This window comes from Branchiostoma belcheri, unplaced genomic scaffold (assembly GCF_001625305.1).
Source record: "Branchiostoma belcheri isolate BF01 breed outbred unplaced genomic scaffold, Haploidv18h27 scaffold4, whole genome shotgun sequence".
Taxonomy (NCBI): Eukaryota; Metazoa; Chordata; class Leptocardii; order Amphioxiformes; family Branchiostomatidae; genus Branchiostoma; species Branchiostoma belcheri.
Genome location: NW_017804020.1, coordinates 4,577,063 through 4,604,972, shown reverse-complemented (window position 1 = coordinate 4,604,972; position 27,910 = coordinate 4,577,063). Strand labels below are relative to the sequence as shown.

Sequence of the window (27,910 nt, the reverse complement as noted above, 5' to 3'; positions counted from 1 at the left end):
ACTCACAGCAGGTTGTGAATCACTTCTTTGTCACTTGAAACTGCCTTCTATGAGATGTTCATTGTGCCGAGAGCAAAGACATCATTTTTATCAAGTTTAAAGCAAGGATTATTACGACGGTAGCCGAGATCAAAAGGGTAAACATCAACTGAAAATCCCGCTACGCTGGTCGGAAACACAGCATAGCGGCAAAATTACAGCGTAGCGGAACAAATTCACAGCATAGCGGCCCGCTATGCTCAAAAGGCCTGGCGAGAACACTGTGGTTGTCTTAAAGAAGCTCTAAAAAGGAAGTGTCCAAGAAAGTGCAGGTGCCTTCTGTCAGTTAAGACACTGTACAGGGGTGTCTGCTTAACCCACATACAAAACACAAACTCGCCTGGACTGTATACAAACCTAAACATGGTACTTAACTATACAGACTCACACATTTTAAGAGAGTATGGCCAAGTTTGCAAGCAGATTCTACAGTGGCAAGGCATCGGGTTCATTGTGAATGCAAGCAGAGTTCATCAGCCATTGGGCACTGCTTGTCTGACTAAATACTGCCTTACCTCCCTAGGATGATACTAGGATCTGCTTAGAGAATACAGTACCCAGTGGGCCAATTCACCAGAAGACATTAAAGGAAGTTGCCTAAGGCATCACCAGCACACTTTTGGGCATGTTGTTCTCTGACTTAATTGAATGTTTTTCGTGTACGTAAGGACCAAATGTACCCGAGCCTTAAACTAATTTGAATATTTAGTCTGTTAGCTACATTTGTAGAATACAATTCGAAAGTAGCTTGGACATACAGATGTGTATGTACATTGTAGATGTAAGACATAGAAGCTACATTGACTCTGCATACAGCATTATGTCAAAAAAGAAATTTTAAACTTATTACAGCTCTTTGTAACCAGAAAACTTATTTCAGTTAATTATACCCAGAGAAGTGCGTGGTCCATTTCTTTGCAGAAGTCTCTGAAAATCAAGGTGTAAGTCAACCATGACCTTCAGCCACAGCTGAAATTTCAGGCTGACAGAATGATAAACTGCAAGAAAAGCAAATTAAATTCCTCCCCCCTGTCAGGCTGTCAGTGTTCTGTGGCAGTTCTAATCCCCCACATGAACAGGCACAGGCAGGGCAGCAACTTCATCACCATATTTCATCCCAGGTTTGACTTATTACTCAGGCCCTGTGGAGTGACATGTAACCAACCTGTGACCTCAGTTTTCCCACAAATCCTGAGAGTTTCTAGCCTGGAATCCTATCAATGAACCTTAGACCCCCTACCTCTCATCTACTTCTGGAATTTGTACCGCTTTCAAGGCTGGATCACAGGCTAGAGACTTTTCGTTGGAAAAAATGTTATCTCTCTTTTCAACATTATATTAGTCTGTCAAGAATGTGACAAGTAATGTTAGGTGCTAACTTTGTTAGGGAAGTTCTTCACAGAGAAGTGAAAATGTAACTAGTCTCTTTCAAGGTCCAGTCACCAAAGACATAACAAAAGAATAACAGCGATATTTTAGAATGTCAGGAATTGTAGAAAAAAGCCCTTACCATTGAAGACCGGTGTTTTGTCAATGACACTTTTGTGGTGGAGATGCCAACACGATGACATCACCAGACTTTCCCAGGGCAGGTGTGCATTTGTCTCCGACTCCAAAAAAGGCACACTACACTGAGTACTGTAAATCTTGAAACGTTCATGGTAGTTTTATTTTAAGGATTTTGTTGGTGACCACTTCATTCCAAGCTCATGACACTGCATTTCCAATTTACTACTACTGTAGAAATGTTTCGGCTGCGTATTTACAGCACTGGGCACACCTCCTTTTCCCTCTTGCAACGAAATAAAAAAACTACTGTTCAGAGTAAATGAATTTACAGTAGCGAGAAACCGGAGCTGCTGTCTGAACCCTGGTCGCACAGTTCTGAGGCCCATTCAGCCCAACATTCCTCAGTAATCTGCACAAACAGACAGTCTTTTCTCACCTTCACGTCTTGCCAAACAGAGAATCCACGACTTTTGTCTTCTTCCCGCCTTTTCCCCCACGCACAGGGCTACACTCACTCCTGGGACGTTCCAATCACACTTGGGAAAACCCAGAAACTCCCCAGAAGAAATCCTCCATTCAATCAACATCATTCTGATTGGTGAAAAGCCCTTGACTCAATGCACGGCCATTAGGGATTGCCATGGCAACAGAACATCCCCATGGAAACGATGTCCCATCAGTTGGTCAGTGTCAATGCCAACAGAAACCTCCTGTTGAAAGATCCTCAGAAACAGAACAAATCCCCTTCACTCCCACTCCACAACAAGGAAGGAAGAAAAGCGAATGTCTTAGACAAAGCTGCTAAGTCCACACAAGAGGAGGTCTCCCAAGGAAGAAGTTGTTGGAAGATGTTGTCAACACACACTTGTGGTGCACACATTTAAAGAAAGCTCCAGCCTATAGTGGTGTTCACTTAAAGAAGTCTTCAGTCTTATGGTGTCTGTACAGCCTGTAGCCCAGAGTAAGCTGGAAAGCTGTGCAGGAGAGAGGGCAAGCACCACAAAAACAAACATTGGACACAGATGGGTGGGCAGGGAAGGGAATTTAGATAAATAGGGAAGGGGCCAGTAAATAAGCAGCTATTTCAGGCCTAACCAATTTACTTTGTTGGGTCTTGGATTAAAAAAATAATGCTGAGCTGAAAGATCAACATGAAAACAGTGTGAAGGAAAAGTCAGTTTCTGGGAGTGAATGTAGTCAAGTTCAGGTTTTCTTCTCTGTTCTCACCGTGTCATTTGCTAGAAGAAAATAAGTTGTTGTGTATGACCTCGGGGAATCCTCAAGTCTGAAGATCAAAATAGCCTCATGAAGCCACTATCCAAGTTTAAAAATGAAATGATAAACAAATGGAAGACGAACATCAATACAATTTCTGAGGGGGAAGTCTGTTTTTCTGTACCCTCAGTTTCAGGAATTGATTATAGTCTGATTCAAGCCTTGTGATATATCTTGTTGACCGAAATCTTTGCCTTAAAATGTCAGACAACCCAGAAATAAATTGCTGTGCGTGAGTGCCTGATGTAAATGAGAAGGTCTTGTTTTTGCAGGGAGAACTTGTCAGTTGGTGTGACAGTTGTGAAGGATTATGTTTCAGAAACTAGAGGAAAAGTTAAACTGATGACACAGCTGCCTCCTATACTGACATGTCAGTGCCCCAAGCTCTTTAATGTCTCAGGGTATCAAAAGGAATTTTGACATGAAAAATGCAGCACACAAGAATAGTTGAAAATCAACGTTACACTTTTATAAGGGTTCAAAAACCACTTTCTAATACATTACTTGCATCAAAGTCCCTTCACATACTCAAAATAGCTCTCTGCCAATCATGAATTAGTTTCTGTTGTTTCGTTGTTGTTTTTTTCCATTAGTAAAGAGGGGGTACAACTTCCGCAGAGGGAAGACTGAAAAAAGACTTTGGACATAAAATAACCACATCCAGTTGAGTACGACACTCTCACTCAAGTCAATTCTGACCTGTTTTGAAGATGTATTTTTGGACTGGCAAAACTAAAGCAGCTGATCACAATAAATTCAGAGGAAAAATGCAATGTCAGGAAATGCTCAAAAGGGTTAGAAACCTCGCCTGAAACTTAATGAAAATTTATGCATGAATGTACTAACCTTAGCCAGCAAAGCAAAGTCTCTTCCCATGCTAGTCCCAGAGTAGCAAAGTAAGAGCTGTCACATCCTCCAAATGTCTTGACACTGTCAGTGAGCGAGCCCTCATGTCTTGCAAGACAGAGCAAGCTTTCTCCCTCCACATCTGGAACAACATCAGACATCCTCAGCATTCCTTTAAGATGAAGCTAAGGACCAAGGCTTGCAACCCTCCCCATCCCAGTCCAAAGGGTAAAGAATGCACTCCCTCTCAAAGAATCCACAAATCGGAATGCTTCTAGCTGTCACCCCCTGCTGAATTATGAACTCTCCCACCCTCTGGGAGTATTGCATTACATAAGAACAACCTGCAGGGTAAGCGGGTGTGACCAATGTGTGGTGAGGGGGGAGGAGGGACTGCCAATCACCTATAGCCTGATTCTCAGCTGCAGGGGATTGCCCAGATCAAGATATCAGGGAGATTCCACTGGGAAATAAGAAGGGGGGGACAGGAAATGCAGGAAGAGCTGCTTTTAGATATCATTAGACGAATTGTACAACAAGGAAAAGGGAAGGGTACTTCATATACTTTTTAAGGAACTAGGAAAGTACCAAATGAATGGGGAAGGCATGGCAGGAAGAGAGAGGGGAACAAAAAGTTTACAAGTCCACTTGAACTTCATGCATGGGCTGGTCCAGTGTCGGTGGGAACTTCCGCTCTGACAGACAGTAAGGTTGCCCCTGTTTTAGCTTTGAACTTTTGGGAAGTTTTTAAAAGGTTAAAACCTAGCCTGTGTTACACAATCTTGTCAGAGGCTGATTGGACCAGACCAGTAGTAGGGTTACTACATGAAGATGCATGATGTAGTCAGGCCCTAGGAAAACCATGTGACTCTCAGCTGTTGTCTCTGCTTGTCTTGTTGTAGCATTTACGCACTTTGGCTAATGTTCTCCCCATTAGTGATCTTCCATAGGAAACAAAGCCTAACCAATCCTCCTGACTGCCCCTCTCCCACAAGCACACTGCTAGAGTTTGTTAATCCACACAACTTTACTTCCTTGGTTCTTAGACATTTCAAGCTAGTTAGTGTAGTAGTACATGAAAACAGTAGGCTGGGTTGAAAACCTGAGTCTGTGTTCGTGTACTAAGGTACAAACGTCCCCTCTGATGAATTTGTTTATGTTGATCGAAAAACAAAATAAGGAGGTATTCCACAAATTCTATTTCCGCCTTCCCCAAGAGAACAACCAAATAATTTTCATCATGTGGGATTTGAGTCCTCTGTCTGAGTGGGCTGGTCACTGATTAGCATATTTGATGAAGAACAGAAGAACAACAAAAATATTTTGACATATTTGGATTAGCCAGATGTTTGCTGAACATGAGCTGGCCAAATGACCACTAAAGTACAAGTTGTTACACTTCTTTCTATAAGTATATGATATAATTATAAATGCATTAGAAATGTTGCTTTATGCTTAATCAAATCCTGGATAGTGAGTGAGTGGAGAGAAAGAGTGGATAGTATGTTTTTTGAAGTACATGTACAATGTTACAATGAATTTTATGACAGTTGTTAAAAAAAGTTTGCTTGGGATAGAATAATCAAACAAGGCATAAGTTAAAAACCCACATCTGGCTTGGAATCCAGACCCACTGGTTTGTGTTAAGAATGGAATGTATGTCACCACAAGCTGATTATGCTTTTAACTTACAATATGGTGACCTAACATCCCTATAATCACTGCCATATTTTCACGTTTTTTGAAAACAGTGTTTAAACAAAATTTAATAGAGAGTCTACAGCTTTCAGATTATAATATATAGAGTCACTAATTATGTCTTGTACTAAAGTGGCAATAATCAGGGCAAGAGATGGTTCCTACATCTGTCCCAAGACTCCTGGTTAAAATTTATGAGGCTTCCTAGAAAATGGGCCCTTGTTAAGGTCAATTATGAATTGCCATAAACCCCTTTCAGGCCCTCCAGGAGTGACAGTTGACAGCTGCATCCACTTGACAGTCTTACCTGCAGTCAAAAACTGCTTAGTAGCCTTTAGAACTTCATCATTGTTATCAATGACTAAGCATAACTCTTCGTACAAATGCACATTTTTGGCCATACATTTGCTTATGTTTATGAGCTCTTGACTTACTTCTTGCCAAAAATTAAAGCGTCATCTAAAAAAAAACTGCTGCTTTTTAACAAGAAAGGTAAATATTTCCACCTCTCCTGCAGTCTGTTGCACCTTGTTTTAATTCAGCATAACCAGAGGAAAGCCCAAAGCCAGCTGTCTGAATCAGGTCCATAATTGAACCAAATGGTAGCATTCAAACTCCATTAAATTCTGATGACCTAGATTCCAGTGTCATTGCTTCAAGGCCATGTTATTTTCAGGTGTTGATTCATTGTCATAATTTTATCTTAATTTACTAGTGAAGACAAATTTACAGTTTTGTACAACTACGTCTTTAACCTCTTCAAAGCTTTGTTCTGTTCAAACCCTCCTAGTCCTGATGACCTACACAAAAAATGTGTGCCATTAGAAACAGTAGAAACATCTAGAGATAAAGTGTAAAATGTCAAGCCTCTTTGAAATCTGTCACTGCAAAGGTCTCACACCTAGGTTGCACTTCGTATATACCTACATGGCACTTAGGTCTGTTACTACACCCACACAACATTGAGGTATCACACCTACGTGTTGCTCGGGTATCACACCTATGTGACACTCACCTCTTCTGTTCACAGTGTACAGCAACCTGCGGGGTCGGCATGCGACAGAGAACAGTCACCTGCACCGACCCGCTGGCCAATCCTGTGGACGACTCCTACTGCGATGCTGACACCAGACCTGAGACCTCAGTGGACTGCAACGAGCGCTCGTGTGTAGTGAGATGGACTCCTGGAGACTGGTCAGAGGTAAGAAAATTAGTATCAGGACAACTCAGAATATTACCAACTTGGCCCAACACCCTGATCAAGCTGGTTTAACACCGTGTATTTATGTACTTGGATAGATATGGGTAGTCTGTTCTGTCAATTTGGGCTGACTTCCAAGGAAGCCCTGTGTCGCTCCTTGACAGGTTAATAGAATACATTGCATCTTGGCACATGAAGACGAGACAGCCAGTCTGTTTTAAGACATGACACAACAAACCAACAAGTTTACCCAGTGCAGACAGTGTCCCCTGCATCCTTGTGCACTAAACCACCCGAAAAATCTATCCTCCAAACACCTGCAATCCTTCCTAACATGGCATGCAGTCCATTGTTCACCAATCCTCTTTCTGGACCAGCAGGTCGAGCATTCAAATCTCTCGTGTCATTGGTCACCTGACTTGTGCGCTACTGGAAATGGTTGCAGTCCTTACAATGGTACATTAAGCTGCAATCCATTGTTCCTTGTCATTGTCATCTTAGGCAGGTGTATTGACTTGGTTGTGTGCAAAGAACTTTGTCCAGTGATTTAGCTACCCAAACTATCCACAGACGGTTTGAGACAGGTCTGAATGTCCTTAAGTCAGTCCTTACACCTGTGTTCCTCCTCATCTCAAGACATCGCCCTCCCATGTCGCTGTATGGACCCTGAACCGTCTCACCTCCGGGTGAAGCTTTGGGCAGGTGTGCAGGGTTGTTTGATCTTGTCTCATGTGACAAAACAATCCCACGCACCTGTCCAGACGGCTGAAGTGCATCCTTGTCTGGTCACTCAGGTGAGGCGGCCCACAGTCCAGGTCACTGTCACTTGCCCTCAGATCTTCCGCACTTCTTAAAGAACTTCAAGGGACTGGTTTGCTTGGATTGCGGCTTTCTTAGACAAGCAAAACTTGTCTTATCAACAAGTAAACAAACCATTTCCACTTGAAATTCTCATCCTACACCAGGCTTACATGTATGCTTAAGCTTCATGCTACAACAATTCAACTTCTTGGTTCACTAAGTCTATTGATCTTGTTGTTTTAACAAAATTATACTCAACTGGAAGGAAACAAAGCTGGAAAAGTGAAGAGAATCTTGTACACATTTTAGTCAGGTGCATGTTTTCCTCACTGCCCTTTTTCATCTTGAGCCATAGGTCTAAAACATTGCTTGAAAGTGTCCGAGAACCAAAGTTCCTGCTAGCTTTGGACTGGATTTGCCTCTATAAACAACAGAAACACACAGGAAAGCAGCGGGCAACTAAATCTGACTACTGAGCCTTTGATTGCTATTTTGGTTGAGTAGGACATCAAAGACAGAGGGAAATCTCACAGTACACTCATCATGTTTTCTCAAGCCAAATCAATTAGGCCAGTTGCTCTGCTGAGCTGGGGAGAAGGAATTTTGCATCCTACAAACTCCTGACACAGTGCATTCTGTTTAGCTCTGGCATATTTGACTAACAAAGCAAAGCTGTGTGGTAAAACATACTATGCTAAGAATAACAATATGTTTTGGTGATGACATGGCACACACACCAAGCCATTGTAGTCTCCTCTTAGGAGATATTCATGTTCTCTTCTTTGTGATCTTTTTACATCGAACTCGAGAAGGCTTTCTTCCCCCCCTCCCACTTCTTTCTTGATGTTGGCATCCTCACCACAACATTGTCATTAACAAAAGAGGAAATAAAACCACGCAAACATTTCAAGATTTACAGTGAGTTGTGTACTTACCTTGCAGTGTGACAAGCCATGTGGTCCGGGGTTTGAGCACCGCTCTGTCACGTGCCAGGAGATCTCGCCCACGAGATGGAGCGTCCCGCAGCCGGCGTACAAGTGCAGCGGACCCAAACCCTCCACCATGCGGGCCTGTAACCTTGGTGACTGTCGGTCATTCACCCGCTGGAGAACTGGGCCCTGGTCTGAGGTGAGAGACAGGATTGTTACATAGGAATAGAGAAAGTAATGGCATACCCTGTTTTCTTAAAGTTTTATTGAACTGTCATCTATAGATGTTATGTAGTCACTATACTTAATTTTACCTTAACTTTGCCCTTGATGATGTCTTCATCAGCAAGCATGCCTTTGGGTCATCAGAGCTTTTAGGGAACAACCAGACAAACACAGTGTACTGTAGGGACTGTACCCTGTGCAAGAGAAACAGTTTTCATGTGATTTTTCCCCTATTCTGCAGTGTTCAGTGACATGTGGGGGAGGGCTAGCCAAGCGGTCCGTGCAGTGTGTCAGTCTCACAGGCACCACCAAGCCTTCCCGGGATTGCAGCAGGAAACCTGCCCTCAGACCTGACTCACAAAAACCCTGCAACAAGGGACCATGTACGTTCTCAGGACATCAACAGTCTTTTCTCTGTTTTATGTACTATTTAGGTCACACCAATTTACATGTACTTCCGTGGTTTTCAGACATTATAAGGTATAAACGCGTAGCAATTATTCATTGTAAAACCAGAGGTCAGGGAGGAAAACTTGAATATTCACTCCATTAAACTGAGTGCAACAAGGCATAAACTTGGTCAACAAGCTTTGCTTTCGTTATTTTCCAAAGTCAAGCGTATATGCTTTTAAATCCGAGAACCAGTCTTTGACCTTGGTATTACACAGCAACTGATCTGTTTTGAAACTTGATTGAGGTTTTTGACAGTGTAGTTTCTGGTCATGCATTGTGAGGAGTACAGAACAACCCCCAGACCACCACAGTTGCCACCTTTATGTTTGACAACAGGTTTAAGCCACATGGACATAACTCTCATATTTGAAGCTTACAGAGACTTAGGGTGAAAGCCATGATGATAGCATGGCTTGAGGTACTGAAAGTCGAGGCCATAGGAGACTACAGGCAGATTAAGGAGTCAAAAGGGCTAGATACTCTAACCTCGTATTGATCAATCCTACATGGAGTCTCCCTCCCCATGCATGTTCATACCCAGCCCATGCCTTTTAGGGTTAACACTGACATGTGCATCCCCCCAGGTTTGCCCAACAGCTGCAGCGAGGTGCAGAAGTTGGAGAGAGCGCGGTACGATGGCGAGTTCTACCTGCACGTGCATGGGAAGATCCTGAAGGTGCGTGCAGCTTTATAATATGGCAGCCTTCAGTCAACATTAGCCTGGTAACCATCCCATCAAGAGCTCCCAGCTACCTCTACAGTGCTGGGAGTGTTGACTGGAAAGCTTCCGACTTTTTTCCCTGGGGCCAAGGAAGCAAGTAGTTTCCGTTGACCTTGGTGGATCAAGGGCATAGCAACATGTGTCAGAATCTCAAACTTGACAATCTTAACATCCCAGCATTTCAAGCATGCAGCTGTAGCTGGATAGGCCACACTCATTTAATCAGATTCAAAGAAGTACATTTGTTTTATTATTCATTTATCTATTATTCGTGAGCTGATACTAAACTGGAAGGATGTTATTTCCTCAGGTTTACTGTCGAGACATGGAGACCAGCCGGCCGAGCGAGTACATCACGCTAGCCGGTGGGGAGGGGCGGAACTACGCTGAAATCTACCAGAAAAGGTAAGGAGTGACCAGCAGGCTTCCTGGGGAGTCGTCAGTATGTTTGAAGGAGGAGGTGTAGCAATAGCCAAGACTTAGTAAGAGCAAATAAAGTTTGTTACAATAACTACACCTAAATTAATTTCATCCCTGTTGTAGCTGCCTGCTAATTATGGAGGGTTGTAACAGGGAAGGAACCGGTGCCATGGTTCCCCATTCCTTTCCTTTGTCAGAGCCTGTTGTGTTTCTCTCTCAGTTATCAGTTAAGGAGGAATTTCCTGTTGTAGGTCCATGTTTACTAAACCAGAATAATGGATTTCATTGTTTTAATGACAGTGAAAACAGTTATAAACACAGGTGTATCAGGACATGCTTTGCACAAAGGGAATATCAATATTATGATAATGGCATCTACGGTGTCTTTCTTACTCACTAGAAAAAAAGTTTTAGAGGTAGCCTGTTCAATCAGGCCCTGACATCATACTTCGATGAAGTTTAAGTAGGCTTCCTGATCAGAACCAAATTTGATGTGAATTGTACCACTTTATTGACAAAAACAATTGCCAGGACTGAATGAGTAAAAAGGTTCTGTGCAATATGCTTTGATTGCTCAAAAGTTGCCAACATATGGAGACAGGCTGTTTCCATGTGGGAAACGTCAGTGGTTAATGTCACTTTCTCCCTTGGACTGGCATGCTGGACGTCAAGTTCAAGAGTAGTAATGTTCCCCTGACCTCTTCCAGCTGCGACCTCTTCCACATGCTGCCCCCCTCCCCACAAAGCTGAATGCCAGTACCCAGTATGCACCATCTGGCATAACCAGTCTGATGCCATCATTGCCAAGACTGTTACAAATGGTGCGAAGAGATGAACTCTTCTTAATCAGTCATGAAGTGTGAAGATTGGAAAAGGGCATCTTTTGAGCAGGTCATCACCTCTGCCAGTTGATGTAATCCTTGAGGGAATTTTTCAAAGAGTTCCCCGAAAAACAATGGACACAAGTATCACATATGCCTTCCTGCTGCTAGCTTCTTTTAGTCAAATCTCAAGATGTTCAGGAAAGTTGACTAAATGACACACATTCAAAATTATTGATTTTCTCAGAGTAATTCCACAATAAGCCAGTATTGCAGGAAACAGGCTTTTCAGAGGAACCCATGAAAGCCTTAAAGGTCAAATAAATGGAAACAGCTGTGTCCATCCAGCAGAACAGGTGCACCCTGACTTCAGTAGTAGGAGCTTGCCAAGCCTGGAAAATTAGCTAGCTTCTAACAATGCCAAGAGTTACATGTCTAAAGCCTAAGGCATATACAGTCTTTTGACATACATGTACATTGACCTGCCCGCCAAAGCTGACCTGCCCAGAGTGGTAGGAAGTGCATGTACAATGTATTGGGTCTAGTAATGAAAGTCTGAAAAACTGTAGTTCCTCCACATTCAGATTGTAGATAATAATTCCAACTTTGCCAGAAAAATGACTGATTAACCCCTGATCCAGAGAGAGGATTCTGGTCTGTTTTGTACCTAATGTTGTTTACTTTCAAAGACTCCTGCTACATAAACTGCTGTGTCAGCAGAAATATCCTTTGTCTGGTGTCATGGGAACACTTTCCAGTTAGCTAAACGCGTAACGGCTCAGTACCTGCGCAAACAGGCTCACAAATCTGTTACCACTGCACGACAATGTCCTGTTTTTACCAGCAGTAACACGCAGTATGTGTTCACCCTGACTTCTGTACACAGACTCTGCAGTTCTACGGAGGGTGCTTGCTGTTACTGTGGCAACAGGTACCCTCTCAGAACCTGGATAAACAGTGCAGGATGGGATATAAATTCTGTCACCTTAATCAAAAGTTAATGTCCCCCTAACCCTACAGTAATAATAATTATATTTCATCTGACTGACTCTAAGTTGTTGTTTTTTAAGTAAAGATGAGAGCTAGCTATCATATATGTATATAATTGACTGTCATTAATGCAAGCTTTTCACCTACCCCTCTAGTCTGTTCAACCCTAACCAGTGCCCACATAACGGGAGTCGGAATGCCTCCTGTCAGTGTCACGACAAAGGCCACCCAGACGCTGGCTACACTGCATACGACAAGGTCCGCATCAGCCTCGACACCATGCAGATCAGCGGTGAGTACTAATGCTGTCACAGTGTGTGGTATTGGTGGCGTAATGGTCAGGTGGCTCGCAACAGTTCCATGGCCCACTGAGGCTGAGAAATCAATGCACTAACACTCTATGCAGCTGCAGCAGCTGACCTACCTACGGCAGTGTCCTAACAGATACATTGCCCAGGATATAGCCTAAGACAGAACACGGTGACAGAAACAATGCAGCAATCAGAGATGGTAGACTACAATCCCATACTGCTTTTTGATCCCTCTGCCCCAGCAAACAATATGAGAGGATGTATGGCAACACTGCATTGTGTATATTGGGAATAACAGGAACACACATACAAACACACACACAAACACACAACAGACACACATAAGCACATACACAAACACATACACACATACACATACACATACCCATACACACACACATACACATACAGACACAAATAAAGTGGTTTGCTGGAAGTGAAGTTAGACCACCTGTGCTGCCTCAGCAGTGGTGGGTCTGGGATGAACACTAACATGTCCATCAGCCATCACTAGCCATGGTTTGACCCCTCCGCTAATCTCTGTTAACCCAAACACAGCTTGTAGAAATGCCCTTTTCGTGAAGACAGACAGACAGAGAAAAACATCCTCTGATTGTTTGTGTATTCTCTGTGGACATCCTCATAGACTAAGCAACCCCTGTCATGACTTACAATGAAAACTGGACAACACCACTTTTGGGACCTTTGGTTGAAAGAGTGCAGGAACAGTAGCAGAAATGTCAGAAGCAGGTTTGATAAGAAAAGGCACTCTGACTGGGAGAGAGCTAAACTTTACACATTGGAATGATGAGGAAAGTATGCATGTACATGGATGTCAACAGTTTGTCCCTTGATTCACACACAACATTACAAATCCCATTGTTTTTTCAAATGCAGACAAAACTGCCCAAAAAGATCACTCTGGGGAGCAATAAAATCTGGTCTATGTGAACAGGTGGTAACAATAGATGTGGGTCTTAATGCAGTAGACAATACACTAGACATGTTAACCATGCAAAAATATGAATGTAACAGTTACTGTTATTGTTTATTCCCCCACCACCTCCAGTAAGTGACATGCAGTTCGCAAGGACAGTCCATGGGAAAGCGGTGCCCTTTGGTAATGCAGGCGACTGCTACAGCACTGCACGATGTCCACAGGTAAGGAACAAAACTGGGACTGCCCATGACATCGCCTCTAGCAACTACAAATGTAGCTACATGTACTTGAAAAGCACCCAGCTTCAGGATGATTTTCAGCGTTCAGTCACTAAGAAGGAATGGGACATCATACATACATAAACCCCTTGAGTTTAACTAACCAAAATGTGGTCCACAGAGATCTAAGATTACAAGACATGAGGCAGTTTTGACTGAAGTTAACATCCTAAAATGGTGCCACAAAGAAAGAAAAGTTAGATGGTCAAAGTCTGGAAGAAAATGTAGTAGTATATACTCACAGCTATATGCAGAACTGGGTGAGTTTTCCTCTTTTATGTGGGATCCCCTGACCATGGCAGCAGCATGGGTAAGTTAGTCATCAAGATAACTCCCTTGGATTGGCTGGAACCTCTTTTCTAGCCTTTCTAGGCTATCAGCTCACTCACAGTTCCTCTGTCAGTCCTGACATCCTAGTTTGCAACAGCTCCATGTAGAAATGTCCTCTGACATTGACTGTGGTCCCAGAATCTTTCAGTAGATATTTCGCTTCCAATGAAAAGCAGCCATTTTTGATTGTTCAAGGTCAGTGGGGTTGTAGAAGGTACTCAATTTTCAGCTGAAGTCCTGGAAGCTCCTGGCAACAGACCAGCTTGTCTTGATCGAGACTCTCCCAGCACTCTTCCTCAACTTAGACTGCAGCCATATAGATAGTTCAAGGTCAGCAGGGTCTCAGTCCTGAACCTCCCTGACAGTAGACCTGATGTGGACACACTTTTTGTCATGATCCAGATCTACATATACACTGGGAGTGCCTTGTGTCCTTACTCCTTATATGGTATGACAGATGGACGAATCCTGTGCAGATCTTGAATGATTGACAGGCCCCCAGAATGACTGATAGCTCTGCTGGCCAGCCCTTATTGTCAGGAGGTGCTTGTCCAGTGCACATGGCTGCTCTGTTTACATTGAAGATTAAGTACCCCTAAGCAAATAGTGACCAGTAGTGAAGTAGTGTACTCTGCCTAATTTGCAGGTCTATCAGAGCCAGTGGACCTGAACAGCACAAATTTGCTTCCCTGTCCCCCCTGGCTGAACAAGAGACACTGAGTTTACAAGATCATATCTCCCCACAGGAAGTTATTGAAAAGATCCCATTAAGGGAGGCTGGGTGATTAGCATGGCTCGTTGCACAATCATCCTCAGATTAATAATAGGAGGACCATCTAAGCTGTGTGCGCAGGATTTAGAATAGTCCGGTTGTTCCAGGACTGTCCCAGCTGTGCAAATGTTGGGGCTGCCCTCTCAGTGAACCAACACAAAGGCTGATAACAGAAACTATGTCAAATGTATGCACCCTGCCCAGGAGATAGTCAGTGCTTATCACTGTACAGTTATCACACAGCTTCTCCAGTAAAGTGTGACTCTTAATCTTATTGTTAAAACATTACAATCATGATTAAGGGTCTTAAGAGTACTTAAAAGTTTACATTACAGGTCAAACTACTTGGTAGCGTACTGAATTATGTCTTCTTACTTCTATATTGGCATCCAGAAAATTTAAAGAGAAGTTTTCTTTCAACCATACTGTGAGTGAAAACCTCCTATTCCCACCTACTGTGAAACATTCCACACAGATAAATTAACTGTTAGATTTGTGGCAATTTCCTTCCTTTTTACTGGAGGGAAGTAACTGGATCTGTTTGATCTGTTATCTCAGGAAATATCAAGTCAGCACTTTTATCAGACAAAGTGATCACAAATTCCTGAATGGCCAGGCAAGTCATCTTTGTAAAGGCAGGGATAGGAAAATGCTTCATTTGAGACTGTTCTAAAAGTGAATGTTTGCATGACTTGTGCTCTGGTCACTGCAATTTAATTTGTTTTCCGATTTTTTATAACAAAGCTTGCAAAAGGAGAAAAGGTAAAATCCAATGGGCATTCACACTTATCCTTGAATGCAGTGGTTGAGTGTGTATGCTCACCTTTGCTTGTTGATGACTCTAATGATGCATGCAGCTCTCAGACCCATACCTGCAACAGTGGAGACATGGTCAACTGTTGTGATAGACAGTACAAACAAAATCTATCTATTCTACCTGTGCAAACCCCAAGATTAATGGCTGTATGTGTGGGGGAGGGAGGGGGGCAATGGGGCATAGCAGCCAGGGCACTCCAGTGGGATTATGGCTACATGTTTACTGATGTTATCTTCACATCAAGATCTTTTCCAAGATACACAGTAGAACTGAAGGTGTCTCCTAGCCTCATTCCCACTCTTTGGCTTCTGGCTGACTGTTTCCATCACCTACATGTACATGTACAACATGCTACCCAGGAAAATTTACCTTACAAACTTTGGAAATTTCATGGGGCAAGGCTAGGGAGGTGGAAGTGATGAGTTTGTGGTGCAAACGTCTTTGGTTTGCAGCATCCACACTGGGGAGGTATTTCCATTTACGTGTCTTGTTTGTTGTTAATTAAGGAAGAAACAAAACAAGAACACGCCATAAACAACTGCAACAGTGCACAGTTAGTTGTCACCATCATCGTGTGCTTAGACCCTCAATACATAATACATAGTTCAAGAGCTTTGCTGAACCCTTGCAGCTAAATTCTAAGAAAGCTTTATCCTGTATACCCCCTCCACATATACAGCCTGTGAACTCTCCCATAACCCCAATCCACGTCCTTCTGTAAGTAGCTCTGCAGGGATTGGGCTAATGTTACTTGTTCACAGCACATGTACAGATGGTGATATTCATTTTCAGTGGGGGCAAATGTGACTGCTTGAAAATGACTTGTGGAGGCAGAGTGATCCTCGGTGTTCTCAGGTTCAACAGGCCCAGCCGTCTGCCAAGACGGTTAAGTCTTTATAGCAGCCCTCTGATGAAACAGGGTGAAGGGCCAGAACCTCAAGACATCTTGTCTGTGCAGCTTCCAGACTGATGGGTCTTCTTAGATTAAAGACAGACTTGAGAAGTCTGGAGGAATGACTACCAAGAAAGATGCCTAAGGCCACACCAAGTAAATTTATGGATGGCATCTGTGTACATTGATTTTTGTTTGATTTAAATAATGACACAAATGCAAGAAATTTTGTTCCTGTAGAAGTGTAACTAATTATAACTAATTATAATTCAGCAGGTATATAAGTTGCACTTCTAGTATTCTGGTAGCCTTGAGTGTAGTTGTGGTAACATTAGGCTACCACACTAGTGTCACTCATGGGACAAATAAAATGTGGACAGGTGGTTACTATAGCTATATAGACAGGATTCTTAATGCTTGTGAGTGTTGATGTGAAAAAGTGGTGACATTGGCCAGGTGGTCCTTGTGTAGAGGTTGTCACTTGTGTAAAGGTTTGACTACTGCACAACTGCAAATTGCCCCCCCCCCCAGGTTTGCGGATACCTTCTTGTCCTCTCTAAGTCTTCTTAAAATGTCCATCCTTCCCCGTGGCTTACTGGGTTCAGGACTCCAGTTACAGACTACACTAATGAAGGTTCATCATGGACAATTTGCTGCCCTTTTGGAAAACCTTCCACCAGGGGAGCTTGAAATTCTGCCAATTTAGAAAGGAGGAATCCTGTCTGAAAAGCACTTGAGTCATTGAGTAGAAGATGTCAAGCTGAGAGGCTGGCTTGGTTTCTGAGAAAGAAAGCAGGTTGTCTGCTTAAATATCTCACAAGTGGTGGATACATGTAGTTGAGGAGAGGGCACCAAGACTTGCTTTTATCATTATTAGTTCTAGATATATATTTTCAAGAAAAACATTCTATACAACTTAATCTAGAATTACAGTGCCATACATGTATCTGTACACAAAGGTTAAGACTTAAAACATTTGTGTAATCAACTTGGTTCAAATTGCATTAAAATGCAATTTGAATTTTTCCATGAAGTGGATTAGCTATATAACTGTTAAATGTAGTGTTGAAGTCAGATTTGAGGCAGAAAATATGGAAAGGAAGTTATGCTAATGGTGCAGCCATGCAGGTCATCTTTAGTTAGTTAGTAGACTGTACTTCTGAAGATTTTGGTCTCACTCCTGGTAGGTAGACACATTTGGTTCTCCTCAGCACAAAACGTCAGGAAGGAAATAGGTAGAACTTCCTGAGTGGAACCAGGTCAACTCTTGAGCAGGCAGCTTTCTTGATTCATTGATTGATTTGGCATTTTAAGACAACTTGAAGAGTTCTCAGAGTGCCTGCCTTAACAGGATTAGAGTCTTGTTACAAAGGAAATAGTTTTCCTTCCCTAAATGGTCAGTCATTAAGACTTCTTGTGCTGGAAAGAATGCCTTCATCAAATTGTAAGTACCATTGTAGAGTCAGTAGAGGCATGGATTAGGCTGGTATCAGTCCTACTTCAGCTTCCTAATGTTGCTGTCCTGCTAACAGTATTTGGAGTGAGCAAGTGTGAGCTAAATGGGATGATACCCAGGCTAGAAATGGATTATGGGCTTGTGAAATGGCGCTGTTGGGGTTAAAAAAAACATTGCCAAACTTTCTTTTAAAAAGTCTAACGGCAGTTTGTTATGTCCTTCTTGGGTACTGCACAGTTTTACTGAGAGACCGGATCTGACAAAATGGAGTCTAGGGGACACTTTCAAAGGTGATTCCCCCTTAGCCCTGCTACATGTAAACTAATGAACAGTCTTCTGGAAAATTTCTACTTCATTAGGCCACACCAGTCTGTTTCATTGGTTCTCGAACATTTTTAAGGTGAGAACATGCCAGTAGCAAGCACTATAATATAAAAGCGGAGGGTAGGGAGGAAAGCTTGAATATGACTGTACTCACTCCATAAAGCTGATTGTACCAAGTTGTAGGGCTGGGAGAAAACTTTAAAACTGACACCCATTATCGCATGTACATGTTCCAATACTGTGCACTGTTACGTGGCAGTTAAGAGTTCAACTGGTCAGATGAATCTGTGCCAAAAAGCTTATCTTGACATTACAATGGTGCTTGCCAACTGTGTAGGTACATGTACATGTAGTAGGATTGAATAGCCAGGTTACCATGGCTGCATTTGTCATTTTCAACTATAATTAATATGATATTAGTCAGTACAAAATGTACATGGGGGATTGGTATTTGATATAGGCAACTTGTTTACCTGCTAGTTAGGGTATTACTGCCTCTGAGCAGGTAAAAAAACCACCATACCTTCCCATATGTTCTCCTACCTTGCATAATGCTTGCATGGATCCCAGATTTCTGACTGCTGAGTCTTTTGTACCATTTCTTGAGCATCCTTCCCAACTGCAGTGCTCCTTGGCCAGTCTTCTGAAGAAGCTGGTTCGTCCTGAACCCAGCTAGCACTTTGCTGTTGCTTTACCCAGAGCTATGCTTGGATTGCAGGTGGTTCTAGTCCTTGAAGCCTGGGAACCAATCTTTAGAAGGCAACCGTTCCCGCCAGTGGCGAACTTCCGTTCAGTCACGTTCGCTCCCTATGGAATCCCACACTGCACACTGACCTTCCTTCCAACAAGAAGCACAGCAGAAAGAACTTTACCAAAGAAACCAGAGGAAGGCGACTGCCAGGTTCAAGTGCATCTGTAATGAATCACTGGAATGCCCCAGTTCTGGAGCTGCAGATGAGCTGGTGATCAGGATTGGTGATGGCAGGGGAACGCTCCCTCCTGTCCAGGACTTATCAGGTCCTGATTCCTCTGGTCTGTCTGGGCTCTGGGAAGGATGCCTCCCAAATAGGTCCCATATGACCGGTGGTGGGCCAGGAGTCTGTCTTGTAGCTGGCTGGTACAGGCTGGTTAGGGTTTCAGGTCAGCTGGGCCGTGAGTCGGCAGCAGTCCCCAGAGGGTATAAGTGTAGTAGGGAACAATGGACAAGACTCTGCTGTAGGCACTCTGCTCTTTTAGTGGTTTTACACTTGACATTTGTGCTGGTATTTCCTACCTCGGAAACAGTTCTTGTTGAAAATGAAATGTGGTAATGGTATCAAATGTAGGAGCATTGGTGTCACACAATGAAGAATGGGCAAGTGTGCTTCTGGGCTTCATGCTTCTAACATTGACATTTGCACTTTCTACTCAACTTTTTGTTTACAACTCCCAAGAGTTTTCCCTATGGGACAATGAACTTCATTGTGTATATATAATGGACAAGACTTCTTCTGAGAGTTGGCACATAAGAAGTCTAAACTTGACATTTGATACTCCAAGTTCAAGCCAAATCTGTTAGTGTTGAGAGCTTCGTTTGTTTTCCCCCAACAATAGCATGCCTTTCCATGACGACAACGTGGCAAGGTTGTGAGTTTGGTTGTACACAATGGCGCAAAGATCACTGACTGCAAGCAATTAGCCTTGAACTTGTTTATAAACAGATCATCATCAAGGGCTGATCACTATCACTGAGCTGAAACATACATGTACCTCCTGGCAGACTTCAGGGGCTCTGAACCAAACCTTTACATCAGGAAGTGCCATGTCTTCGCTTCTAAAATTGGCCTTAGGCCACACCAATTTGTTTCCTTGGTTCTCCGACATTTCTTAGTTATTTTTAACAAGAGGATATCATAAAAATAGAGGACTTACAGGAAAACTTGAATAAGCCCGTAATCACTACTAGTAAGACTGTACCAAGGTGCAGACTTTCCATTCAGCAAGATCTTCCAAATGAGCATTATACAGACTTTTAGATAAAAATTGGTGTGGCACTACTTGGTTGTGGTTTAATAATTTTCTTGAATGTGGTTTTAGGAAAACAAGGATTTTGTAGAAATAAAAAGAAATATCAGGAAGAAGAATAGATGTGATGGTTTTTACCCTAAGGTTCATGGAACAGAAAATTCAAAGATACCCTGAAGATGGCACAGTGCTTACGTGTATATCGTTAAACGTCTGAGGTTTGACAGGAAACTTTGCTGGTTGGCACGGAGTAATTCTGGCAAGTTCTCATACATAGCACCTAGCAAATTGCAGTAACAAGCCAACTTGGAAGCCCAAGAAAATAAATAGCTGAGAAAGGGGCAAAGTTTCAGGTAGGGTTCCTGGGGTCCTCTCCAGAAGTCTGTGATAACTGGAGGGCTGCAAAGGTGACAAACAGCAAGTCCAAAATAAGAACCACATGGGGTGCACAGAGAGTAGCCCCATGCAGGAGAGAAGTTTGCATAGTTCTGTTAGATTTAAGATAAAACCTGCAACTAACGATGCTGGGGTCAAGGAGTTGTTTTGTCTGAGGAGTCAATTACAGGGCCGTGAAAGCGATCTTTTCAAGCAGTCTATACTTGGGTGCACCTTGGGTGTGATGCTGCACAGGTAGTAATGACAGGTTTAGTGGACGGAAACTGATGGACTTTGCAGGATAAATACAGACCTCACAGTTACAGAAACGTCTTGGGAAACTGCAGACAAGTTTTACAGTCCCCACTGCAGTGCTGATGATACCCTGTCTGACCCAACTTGGAGTGCAGGTCACTGTGTTAACTAACTCCATCCTCCTTAAGTTTCTCCAGACTTGGACTTTCTTACCTCAGTCTTGACACGTTCCAACTTCTATCTTGGTGGAAGAGAATGTATGGAGCCAGGAAGAAATTACTCCTTGGGACGAAAGATTGCCAACCATGGCCCAGTCAGTACTTCTCGAAATTTAAAAGATAAGCAAACTCAAGGAAAGGTTTTCTGCTGTGTCAAAGTTGCCACAGGAAACCTTCATGTACTACAGATGAAGGCGAGACATTGTAAATGCACTTACCAAACCAGGCAGGCATCAACACATTGGGGAGACAGCGCTTGAAGAGCAGGCGTGTGTACACAATTGTGCCAGCAGAATAAATGTTTACCGAGCCCTGTAGTCTGCGCAAAGTAATTCTTGCCTACCTGCCAGGAACATGTTGTGGCCAGATGTTAGGCGAGGCACTCTCTCTCTCATTCTGCAAACTTGCAGCATATTTGCTTAGCCTGGAAGGAAGCAGAATGCTGTGTGGATGTGAGGGTGTTCTGAAGTGGTCCTGCCAGCTAGTCGCTCCAATTCCTGAGTTATTGGTACCACATGGGCCTGCTGCAGGCCTGGGGGACACTGATGGGCTGGGGGCAAGTGGGGTCACCTGGGGGGACAGGGGATGGGGACTTTTATAGGAGCCTGCATGCCCCTTCTCCGTAAAGCATAAGCTATATTCAAATTCAATTTTTAGTAGGGAAAGCTATGTCCTCGGAATTCGTAGCGAGGTAGCCAGGTTTTGCATACTTGTCTTTCTGAATTTTGGCCATCCTCCTGACTAAAGCATAAAGCGTTGTGGGGACCCAGCTTCAAATGCACAGCATGATGGATAATCAACAACATCAACTCTCATCCACTGGGTACAAAAGACTGCAACAATTCTGATAAAAAATATGAATTTGTAATTTTAAAAGATCTCTTGGCTTTCTTGTCGAAGATGTACATTACAGTCACTTTAATTTACAGTAACTAAATGTAGCATTGTTATTAGGACTTCTGCACAGTAGAGATATCAGGACATTCTTGAGAAGGCCTTGAGAATTACTAGTATGATAGTTGATGTTAATCTACTCCTGCTGTTATGCCACATGGCTACAAAGTCTGGCATGTTGTAGAGGCAGTTTATCATATCTGAAGGTCCTGTGGTCATGTATCATGTCTTTGATGTGCTATGTTATCTTCATCAGCTCTGGCAGTGGGATGACTTTCAAAGTTGGCCAGAAGTTCCCATTTTATTAGAGTCACTCCAAATTTAGGGGGACAAGTATCGGTATTGTATGTTGCACATAAATGGCAGCTTAGATTTGGTCATGCCCAAATCCCAGAGAAAAAGTTCAAGTGGTGCAGTTCTGTCTTGAAGTGGCTGTGACCCTAACAGTTTCCAGTTCCTTGAACACCTGTTAGCCTTGATTTTCATTCCCCCCACCCACCATCTTTTACAAGCTTACTGTTTACAGCTTTCCCCAGCTTTCAATTTCTTTGTTGCCTCTCAATTTTCTCAATTTTAAACAAAAGTTCTTTACTCAAGCTGTGGGCGAAGGAGCTGGGCTGAGGATGGCCTGGAAACAGGCTAGTATCAGAAAGGGCTTCTGGGAAGGTGCCTGATAGTCCAACAGAGTACAAACAGCCCACATGTGGCCTGACAGCAGATTTATGTCTAGTTCTGATAACCTCTAGATAACCTCAGCAGCGGTCAGATTTAGTGGGTGTCAGGACTGGGCAGCCTGGATGTGTTTGTCTCACTATTTCCTGGATTATGACACTTGGCAAGAGGTTGCCTTGTTGCAATAATTAGAAGGGCCGGCTGGAAAGATCTAGCATGTCAGGAGAGGCCTTTAGAGAATGGTAACCATGAGGTAAGTTAGAGACGTCAAGTCTTAAGATCCTGTGTTTGAGGTGAGCCAGACTTTGAGCATGTTGAACTTGAAACACTTGACCTCTTGCTAAGATCCTATGCAAAGATGTCTGAGAACCAAGAAAGTGATTTGTTCAGGCCTTAACATGTTCAAGGTGTGAAAGCACAAGACTGGCAGCTCAACATTCCTTCCAATGGCCTGCAAATCCCTACCAGTAGCATGCATATCATGCTTCACCTCTCAAATGGTTAGACCTGGATTCGAATCCCCCAACCCAGCTATCCACATGCCCTGGTTCAGTCTATCATAGGCTCACTGGAGCTGAACCAGTAGTTGAGTCAAACTTAGATCTGTAATATGGTCTCCTCTGTTGCAACAGAAACATGTTTAAGTTGTTTGTGCCTCACTAATTTTCAAAACATGCTTTCTGTGTAAGTGTCTTTTAGAATTTTCTAAACATTGCTGGCAGGGTCCTCAGCCTCAGGGCTACTGATGATGACTGGTTCTACTTCCCATTACAAAGCATTGAATGACAAATCTGATGAAGCTGTGTAACAGAAACAGTGTATCATTCTGCCTAGTGTTCATACATGTATGATTGTACAGATGACTAACTGCTCTCCCTGGATCACTGCCCTCCAGGTCAGTCAGTGCATAGAATGTTAAAATTATTGAAAGTTATGATCAGTGATACCATACAAGAAAAACACCATGATCACAAAAGCCCTTTGCAAAATTTTAGAGTTGTGACAGGGAAATCTACCTTTAGCCAGAGCAGTGAAGACACCTACATGTAGTACTACAGTAATCCCTGAGTGAAAGATTAATAGCCTTGGAACTCAACACCTCTAGAGGGTCTTGGGATGAACACTTCTGCACAGTAGGTGTGGTAGGGATGGAGAATTAATTAGGTCAGCCTCTTCTGCAGTAGCCTGGAAGCCAGACTGTTTTCAGGGTCTGCAGAGGATCCAGACTGGACCTGCGTATGCCAGATCCTCTGCTATTGGACCACAGGGGTTCTCTTTCAGGAACCATCCCTCTGTGTTTACATGATAACACCTGCTGACTCTGAAACTTCTCTTCAAGACTTTTGCCAAGTGTTGAGTTCTGTTTTTACTTCTCATGACCTTTCTGGTGCTCAAGGACGTGGTGAGATTTGGACAAGTTGTACTTCTGGCAGGTACATCATGACTTGAAAGTGTTTGGTACTTCATCTGCCAGTTTTAAATCTATTTTTACCAGTTTCCTCTGATCTCTGTTAAAGGTTGTTACACAGAATGATTGAATTTTGGCAGATACAGTACATCACATATTTTTGTCTGCCAGTTTCCGGTTCGGTTGCCATCTCTTCTTGTAACCTCTATTCAAGGTCATTATGGTGTTCCCACAAGGCTGTTACACAAAATGGATACTTGCCACCCCTGGCAGCTCGTCAAAGACTGATGCTGCCAATTGAGTGTTCGTAAACACCAGTCAAGTTAAATAATAGGGAAAGACACTGGACCACAAATGTCTTGCCTAATTTCTCCTTGCTTCCATCTGCACCTTGCCAACTTGATTTTTCATTAGGGCCAAGTACATGTACAATACAATACAAGTCATGTATATGCAAGTTCTCTTGTATCATGTTTTATTGCAGTGATTGCTAGATTTCCACTTCGTATGTCTTACGGTGACTGGAGCATGTCATTACTGATCAATGGAAAATACTGAACACGTGATATAAGTTAATCAAACAATGTTTTTGTGTGTTGCAGGGAGTTTTCAACATCGACCTGTCAGGAACAGGACTTGGTGTCTCCCCTGACACACAGTGGCACACACAGGGCAGGTTCATCACAGCTGACATCAACAGGTCACAGGTCAGTCCCACTTTTACCTTCGAACTTAAACCTTTGATATACTATCACAATCATGACACAAATTCATTAAAAAGTAGTACCATGTCTCACACAGGCCGGTTGTAGTGTAATGTTTAGACTTAAACAGCCATCAGATGACACACAGTAGCTAAATTATAAGTATTGACATGCATGTTGTGTGAACATCCATGTAAAACTGTACAGAACTGGAGGAAAGGATATAGAGGTTAGATAAAAAAGATGAAATTTGAACTCCATCCATAACTGCACGTCTTATTGCATGCAGGGCATTTTCATCACAGCTGACATCCACAGGTCACAGGTCAGGCAATGTTGCACCTCTCACTCCATGTAACATGCACAGCTCATGTAGAATGCACAGCTACATGTACACTTACATGTATCATGTAATGTTACAATCAGAAGTGACCAGAATTGAACAACTCTGATTCTTGCCTTTTCTAAACTGCTGACATAGAATTACAGCTGGTACATGTATATGCTCACAACGCCATAAGAAGCTTTGCAGGTGGTGTGGTGTGCTGTGCAGCGTTTTAAGTAGATCGTATTGTTTGTTCACAGAGTGATATTTGGCACAAATGTGTACATGTGCATAAATTAAATGATGTCAAATATTATCAGAAATGATGTCAAATATTATCAGAAAATGTTGTATTTTGATGTAGTATGGTGGTTAACCTTGCCCATCCCTCCCGTGCAGGATGGCTCCGTGGTACATGGCAGGTGTGGAGGCTACTGTGGCACCTGCTTCCCCAACCCTGTCTCCGGACTCAGAGTACGCTTCCTCAGATGACACAGGTGAGATTGACCTTTAAAAGAATGTGATTTTGGTATCTGTTCTGTCAGAACCTACTCTAAGTTTTGAAGTACAAATTTCTCATGTCTGACTTTAAGTTTCAAATATATTGTAACTCAAAAATGTAGAAACTATTTCAGATATGAAAATAGCCTGAGAAATAAAAAAAAGCAAGAGACCTGCAGTTTGTTGATGGATCAACAGGTGGCACTGCTGTACTGTACGTGTTAAAACTGGAAGAAGGCCATAATCATGACTGACAACAGTTTTGTTCTCAACCATTCCAGGTAAAAGAACCAGCCATGAAGCAGTGGCAGCGGAGAACACATGAATCCAGTCATGCCAAGTTTCAGATCAGCACCTTATGGTGCTCACCAGAACAGTAAACAGAAATATCAAGTATTGATGTTAATGTCCATAAACATGAAGCCAGGTTTTTCCTAATTGCAAGATATTCAAAGTGAAGGCTTTATGTCACTGTGACACTGAATCAATACATGTAGGTGTCAAGACTTCTCCTGGATGGTGTGTTGCCTGGACAACATGTTGCTAGGCCACGTGTTACCATGGTAACCCAGGACTACAGGTGTTATCTCTACGTAAGTTTTTGTACTGGAAGCTTCCCAATCACAATATATTAAATCATCAGCTGTACAGTTTTTGCCTGCTGCAGTATTTCATAATGTTAAGCAGCAGGCAGTTGAAATGGTGCTCTTCTAACCTCTGTCACACTGTCCTGTATCTTACCATATTCTCATTCAGTCTAATTTTGCCAAAGGGTTAAAGGTGACAATCATTATTCTTGTTCTGGTACAAAGTGTACATGAAGTAGCTTCATAGCAACATTTTGAATGTACCTGTACCAGAACAAACTCTGTAGCAACATGTCTGTTCTACTTGTACCAGAACAAACTCCATAGCAACTTCTGTGTTACATTCTAAAATGTACCCGTACCTGACCTCCCATGTTTGTCCAGTAGTATACTGTACAGAGGGCAGTGAGTTAGCATGTGAACCTGTATGAGGTTTTCAACAATTTGAAATTCCTGCCCCGTTGTAAATACCATTCCATGCCAGAGGCTCCTTTATTTTCCTATATATGTATATTGAAACAGCATTATTTATACATGGGGGACATGTATATTACATGATGTATCACATGACCATAAAGTGTCAGCGATGTATATAGGGCTATGGGGTGGGAGGGGGGTTGGAGGTTTTTATGGTCATGCTCTGTAATTTGTGTATGTAGCTATTGAAGTATATGATGATGACTTTGGCATATTGAGCTCTCGGATTCATAGTGTAGTGGTAGACATAATGAAAAAAAAGGACTTTGAAGGCAATGAATATAATCAGTACATTAAGATGTACAAGAAATTTGCAGAGATTTTTTTTGCCAACATTTAAGATTTTAGTTGACCACTTTTATTTTGTAATTGTACATACTTTCAATTCATTATGATTTACTATCATAAGACACTTTTATATCAAGTAGATCAGTTCTTATTAAGTAATGACTTGGAAACTATGTTGTCCTGAAGATTAAAACATTGTAGACATTTTTTATCTAGTAGGTTATTGATACTTAAGGAACTGTTAATGGGCACAAGTACATTTTTGTAGAAGTTGTGTGTTAAAGTCACAGTTTTAAATCTGGCTGCCGATTGTGTAAATTGTTAAGTTGCCATGGAAATGCTTACTCTTCAACTTTTTCTCTGCAGTTTTCTTCTGTAATTGAAATACCACATCTCTGATGCCTGTGTAGGAAATAGTAATGGAAAGTCAGTATTAACAACTCACCGAGCCGTGTGGTGTTAGGTTATAGATGTTTACTTCTGATCAGTGCATGCTCTTGGTATTTTCATGTATGATTCATTAACCAAGGCAGCTCTTGGATACAGAATTTGTAGCAGTTTAGTTCATGAAAATGTAGCAACAGGCAAAGTGGAACGTTTAAATTCCTCAGGAACAACAACAACATGGTGCTTTATATGTACTACAAATGTATCTGATCTTGGAACTTGCAAGTGTTAATATATATATTATGCAATATTTTAAATGCTGTTATGATTATAATTATGATGATCATAATTATTGATAACTTCCATTTTGAGATCTGCCAAAGCTAAGGGTGGATGCAATGTTAGCAGTCCAGCTGTTTTTGTTTTTTAGTACCTTTAAATTGTGTTAAGTTCCCAATGATCAATTTGTAATATTTATATGAGATTCTGTTTTTGTAACATTTTGAATAAAGTAAGAAAGTGATCCATGCTGTCACGTCTTTATCTCCTTTCTTTTTAGTTTGGCCACAATCACACATCAGAAACATACACACATAAAACTAGAGTTCCACGATCTCATACCTTCGCCAAATGACTATGCAAATAGGATCCTCAATTGCATTAATTATATCTGTTGATCATATTCTACACCAAAATACAGTCTTGTATTAACAAAGAATGCCATTATTATATATAGCATTTCCTCATCAATTGTGCAAATGAGGCCC

General features: G+C 42.3%; 1 protein-coding gene and 2 long non-coding RNA genes across 8 annotated transcripts in view; 1 reads left to right on the top strand and 2 right to left on the bottom strand.

The window, feature by feature from the left end:
• Positions 1–6,486, bottom strand: part of LOC109477324 — an 11,077-nt gene extending 4,591 nt beyond the window's left edge. For both annotated transcript variants that reach the window (XR_002140658.1, XR_002140657.1), the window contains exons 1-2: positions 6,383–6,486; positions 3,670–3,811 (exon numbers count right to left, since the gene is read on the bottom strand). This is a non-coding gene — a long non-coding RNA (uncharacterized LOC109477324). The remainder of the gene's footprint in view (positions 1–3,669; positions 3,812–6,382) is intronic.
• Positions 1–27,664, top strand: part of LOC109477323 (A disintegrin and metalloproteinase with thrombospondin motifs 9-like) — a 113,009-nt gene extending 85,345 nt beyond the window's left edge. For 2 of the 3 annotated variants that reach the window (XM_019778506.1, XM_019778504.1), the window contains 11 exons: positions 6,398–6,568; positions 8,312–8,497; positions 8,765–8,906; positions 9,561–9,652; positions 10,008–10,102; positions 12,084–12,220; positions 13,309–13,400; positions 24,477–24,581; positions 24,868–24,903; positions 25,303–25,400; positions 25,686–27,664. In XM_019778506.1, the coding sequence (XP_019634065.1) occupies positions 6,398–6,568; positions 8,312–8,497; positions 8,765–8,906; positions 9,561–9,652; positions 10,008–10,102; positions 12,084–12,220; positions 13,309–13,400; positions 24,477–24,581; positions 24,868–24,903; positions 25,303–25,395 (1,149 nt within the window). In that variant the 3' untranslated portion in view covers positions 25,396–25,400; positions 25,686–27,664. The remainder of the gene's footprint in view (positions 1–6,397; positions 6,569–8,311; positions 8,498–8,764; positions 8,907–9,560; positions 9,653–10,007; positions 10,103–12,083; positions 12,221–13,308; positions 13,401–24,476; positions 24,582–24,867; positions 24,904–25,302; positions 25,401–25,685) is intronic. The other variant, XM_019778505.1, reaches the window with a different exon arrangement.
• Positions 8,393–21,459, bottom strand: LOC109477325. Of its 3 annotated transcripts, none has more exons than XR_002140659.1 (3): positions 21,244–21,459; positions 15,383–15,431; positions 8,393–8,492 (listed from the first exon to the last, which is right to left on the bottom strand). It is a non-coding gene; the product is annotated as an uncharacterized LOC109477325 (long non-coding RNA). The 3 variants fall into 3 exon arrangements; XR_002140660.1 differs by lacking the exon at positions 21,244–21,459 and adding an exon at positions 21,119–21,229; XR_002140661.1 differs by lacking the exon at positions 21,244–21,459 and adding an exon at positions 20,896–20,992.
• Positions 27,665–27,910: the final 246 nt, after the last annotated feature.